Source organism: Etheostoma cragini, chromosome 11 (assembly GCF_013103735.1).
Source record: "Etheostoma cragini isolate CJK2018 chromosome 11, CSU_Ecrag_1.0, whole genome shotgun sequence".
NCBI lineage: Eukaryota > Metazoa > Chordata > Actinopteri > Perciformes > Percidae > Etheostoma > Etheostoma cragini.
Genome location: NC_048417.1, coordinates 9763913 through 9769080, shown reverse-complemented (window position 1 = coordinate 9769080; position 5168 = coordinate 9763913). Strand labels below are relative to the sequence as shown.

At 39.4% G+C, this 5168-nt stretch overlaps 1 protein-coding gene across 1 annotated transcript in view; it reads left to right on the top strand.

Annotated features, from left to right (window-relative positions):
- The window catches only part of clybl (citrate lyase beta like), a 60880-nt gene continuing 55712 nt past the window's right edge, over window positions 1-5168 (top strand). The window contains exon 1 of the mRNA XM_034884532.1: window positions 1-141. Coding sequence (XP_034740423.1) covers window positions 11-141 — 131 coding nt within the window. The 5' untranslated portion in view covers window positions 1-10. The remainder of the gene's footprint in view (window positions 142-5168) is intronic.

Genomic DNA, 5168 nt, shown 5'->3' with positions numbered 1-5168 from the left:
TTTCCATGATATGGCCAATCACATAGCTCTGGCTTTACAAGGGAACTACTTGTATAACCAATTGCTGCTTGCTCTGTTACTACGTCATCGAAGAAACATGGCGGCGCACATAACCAGATCTGTGACCCGACTTCTTCCACAGTAAGTCAGTTTATGTTTTTCATTCCTCCTTCTTCTAAATGTGCTCCGGCAAAGTGCAACAGTACTAATGTTGGTCGATAGCTTTCCCTCGGTGTCTCTCCATGTGATGGTAGCAACTTATCAGCATGTGTCACTTGTTTTGTTGGCTGGGAAAAAGTAATGTTCCACCAGTTGGAAACAGTGTTTCCGACATTATTTGTGTTTGTCATCTCTGCTGTAGGACACAAAATGACAAAGTACAGACTTGTTTGTCTGTTTGTTTGCTATGAGCTTAGGAAACCTGGAAATGTGCAGAAAGCTTGCATTGAACACCTCTCCTCTCCTGTCTGTGCTCCACTGATGCGTTAGCTACGTTATTGATCCCAAAAACACATTGAAGGCTCTCTCCAAAGTTGACAAATTCCTTACCATTACATCTAAAGCTCACTAATTTAAACGATGTGTCTAGTTTGTTTAATCATACACAAAACAGAAACGTAAAAGTGGGAATTGGGTTTTTTAGGGGTATTAGCATTCTCCAACGATTTGTTTTCCATCCACCCAGTAGGCTACTCTGTGTAGATTATCTTTGGCTAAAGTTCTGAATGCCTGGTAACCTCACTAGGATGACAAGACTCTGCACCGATAGGAACATAGTGTCGACCAAATAATGTTAATATTGTACCAATGCAATTCGGCTGTTGGTTTTTGGACATTGGCTATAGAAACGATTTAGAAAAAAATATGATAGATATCTCGTATATAGTATTGACTATATATAATATTCAATATGTTCATATTGCCCAGTCCTACCTTGGTGATCCCTTTTAATGTAGCCCCACCATCAGCTCAAAATATATCCCATACTTAAACTAATTCCCATAAGCCCAAGCAAAGATCCTACTTTGTACTAACATACTATTCTCAAGTAAAGAACAATCTTATATCTGCTATACATCAGCATGTTAGCATTGTGAGTAGGGCTGGTTGATTTTATATATATATATATATATATATATATATATATATATATATATATATATATATATATATATATATATATATATATATATATATATATATATATATATATATACTTTTGGCCTGTAGAGTTTGTGTGTGTGTGTGTGTGTGTATTGTTATCAAGGTATGAATTTTCTATATCATGAAATAAGATTTTGGACTTAAGGTAGACAAATTCATATTGTCTCGCAGTGTTTTTGGAGCGTTTTGGATTGTTTTTTATTGGCCGACCAATATATCGGACCAATATTTGCGTTTTTACGTGCATCGGCCAATACACGGATGCTGTGTTTGCTGATAGTTTTTCCTGTCATTATTTACAGAGAGGCGTCTACAGGCACGTGTTACTGGAGACACCGTGCACTGTCCTGCCACCACTAGCACCAGTCTTAAACTACAAATCAAGCACTTTATTTCAATGGCTACTTTTCAGGTTTATTGTTTTCTTAAATGATTTATATGTGTTGACAAAGGACATATTGTGATGACCTGATTATAGCGGTCTTATAATATGTCAGCAAGCAGTGCATCCTCAAGGCTGTGCTGTAGATGTTGATGAAAGCCTTTTATCCTTGAACAGTTAACCATATACATTGCACTCATCCATATGATGCACATAAGTCATGTAAGATGACTGCAGAAGTGACACTGATCTGTTTTTTTTAATATTATTTTTTCAAAGAAATGGCGGAGCAGATTCCGAAAACAATCCAGTGTGGCAGGGTTTACATTGTTATGTTGTAAATTTAGGGAGCAAAAGCAGTGTCGGCTTCAAAGATCGGCTCAAGAAAATCGGCAGCCAGTATCGGTCATCGGCTAAGGCTGATGAAAAAAAAAAAAAAAGGTATCTGCACAAAAAATCCATATTGGTCGATCCCTAATAAAAGGTCTACATTGTTAATGGGATTCATATAGAATGTTGACTAGTGTTTGGAACCAGTACCTACATGGTTAAATGCAGTCCTCTCAGATGGCTGGAACTAGGAGAGGAATGTGTGTGCTTGTTTTATGGACAGCCTAGAGCCCTCGCCCTGGCATTGGCGGCAGACTGCTCTTTGTCACAAACACCCTTGTGTCAAAGATGCAACAGCATCCTGGAGGAAGCATTGACTGCTGCTATGAAGTCGACAAGTGATGAAAGTAGCCTAGAGGTTGTCAATTAAGAGAGCCAAGGCCTGGACCTTATAAGTTAATGGGCAGTTTCCCCTCTTAGGGTCTGTTAGGGCTTTATAGCGCAGCTTATAAAAACCCCAAGTGTAATGCACCCCTATAACGTTTTCAATTAAGAGAAAGGGCATAAAGCAGTTCAGACTCTTGGCAGTCATGCTAGAATGTTTATAAAGTGGCATTTGGCATAAATTGGGAGGGGAATTTTCAAATTGCCCCAGTAGTTTTAAAGCAGCAGCTACTGTGCAGAATTTTATTTTGATGGTGCTTCATGCTGACTGGAAGCATTACAGACTTCCTGGTGTCTTCCCATTACCAGTTCTTTCAGCATATGGACGCACAGCCTGAAGTTTAAAAGCTATGTCTTCTCAGTCGTAAAAGAGATTAGAGACAAGACAGAATTTGGATATACTTGTAATGTTTAACACTCTTAATAATAGTACAACGTGTCATTAGAAATGCTTATGTCATTTCACAGTTAATTGGCAGAGTTTCATATAAACGTTCCTATAACATAAGAAGAATTTACATGTAATGCAATTTAAGAAAATTAAATAAAACGGAGTAGCACTTGTACACCACAAACCCTCCTTTTGGTGGTGCTAATACAAATAAGCAATGTTTTTTTCAAAGAAAATCCCTTCAATCATATGTTGTCTTTTGTGGTCGAGCTAGCTTTGGCCTCCAGTAGATAAATAAATGAGTGTTGAATAAACACCAGTGTGTTGACACCTCATTTCCTCATTGATTGGTAGTGGAAGCCGAGCTTGAGGTGTGTGGCCATAATCCAATCAAGCAGGAAAACAACCATGGGGGCTGTGTTACCAAAGTCTTTAGCTAGGGAGGGCGGGCAGGTTGGCCAAGTAACCCAAAACCCTGATGCCTTTCCTGAACTGTTTAATGGTTTATTTAATCGTTTTACTAGGCACATACTTGGCCATTGCTTCATGACATCACTGAAATCTTTTTTGGGAATAATATGTGAGCCACTTTTAAAAGCCTGTCTTCCTGTCGTTAACCTTACATTTTGTTCCCCTTGTATTATGTAGACTATTTGTTTTTTCAAGCTGAATTAAACTACACTTAGAAAATACATAACAGGGTTGAAGCGAACAAAATCTACACCACAACATCACTGCTTGTGGATGGATACAGAGAGACTTTTTTTTTTTTTTTTACACTGCTTTTTTGAGCCAATGAATCAATAAATTGCCCTATTACCTGTTGTTGACCCAGCAAGTCTTGCCTTTGAAATTTGTTACAGAGCATTAAGTTAACACATGTTGCTGTGTGAAAACAAAGCTCTGCCGACTGGCGTGGCAGCCAGCTGAGTAAACGTGGTTCAGGGAGCAGTGTGGGATGGCAGAGAAGAGAGGCCTACACTTGTCCCAACGCTGGCCTAGGTGGATCCATGCGGTCAACAGATGGATATGTTACCCTGTATCCCCGTAGAAAAAAACACAACCAAAACAAGTGTCTCTGCTCTAGCGCTGAAGCCTTTGATCAACCGCACATCTTTGGCTGCAGAGTAGGACTTCTTTGGACCCCAGAGCGCACATGGAATCGCATCTGTATAAACACGGCCAGGGAGGAATGTGTGAACAATGCAACTAAAGAATTTTGTTCTAGAAACGTGGGGTGGACTTGGCCAGCAAGTGGTTCATGTGGTTCGGAGTTTGAGCATGGTGGTCGGATTGAATGAGAGGCTGGGGAAATATTCTGTGTTTTAATGATAACACGAGTGGGGAAACGTGTTTTAGTGTTTTAGATGTGAGCCAGTACCATTGCTGTGATGAAATCATCCTTTAAAAGACTAGAGAAGGGTGTGCACATTTTGCAATATGTAAGGAACTATAGGTGTTTTCTGTTGTAATCTTTGATGAAATTGCATTTTATTAGAATGGCTATCTGCTAAATTTTTCTTACACAAACTGCTAAAAAAATGATGTGTCGTGGTCACACGTCCTTGCAAGGAAGTTGCCCAAGCGAGTTAATCTGTTCAGCCTATATGGTATGATCATAATCTGATTGGTCAACCATCAAGTTACTTTAGCTGTTACACACAGACCTTCTCATGACAAGTGGTAGCCTGTGTTGATCTATTTAATGTTTAACTGTATTAAAACATTTACTGTAGGTATGACTAACAATTTCTACTAAACAGTGTGTTGGGGCTGGTACAGTTTAGCCCACGTTGCATTAATTGGGTAGCCGTCAAAGTTGTGTGTGGGCAGGATATTGCTTCCAGATTTTGAGTCAGCGTCACTGTCAAAAGGCCAAAGGGGTTCTTTTGGCTTAAATAGATACAGATTTACACCTCAGAACCCTGTAGGAGTACATTTGCATCACTGATATTAGATCATTGGTATCCGTTATTGGGTGAAACCGGGTCTTGTCCTTTCCACTTTTCCTCTGCCACAATGGTGTTCTAGTCTTCTCACGGCACTGAGGTTGGCTCATTGCCATGGTGATGGTCGGTTAGTTCCAGGGCGATGAGGTGTAATTTACCCAGCATTTCCTGTCTGATACAAGGCACCCTAATGAGTAAGAGGCCTGCTTTTATAGCAGAGTGTTTGTTAACCAGGCACAGCAGTGTGGGCGTGGGGGTGTGGGAGGGGTTCTCTGTGCCACCAGAAACTGAATTTGAATCATTTATATTTGAATTGCTAAACTTGAATCAGTGCATTGAAAAACTGAATCTGAATATTATAGTTGGATTTTGTATTTATTTGTTTTGTAAATGAAGTCTAATAAAATTTGATCCTAAGGAAAATTCAACTCTCTATACAGTGGGTACGGAAAGTATTCAGACCCCTTTAAATTTTTCACTCTTTGTTTCATTGCAGCCTTTTTCCAAA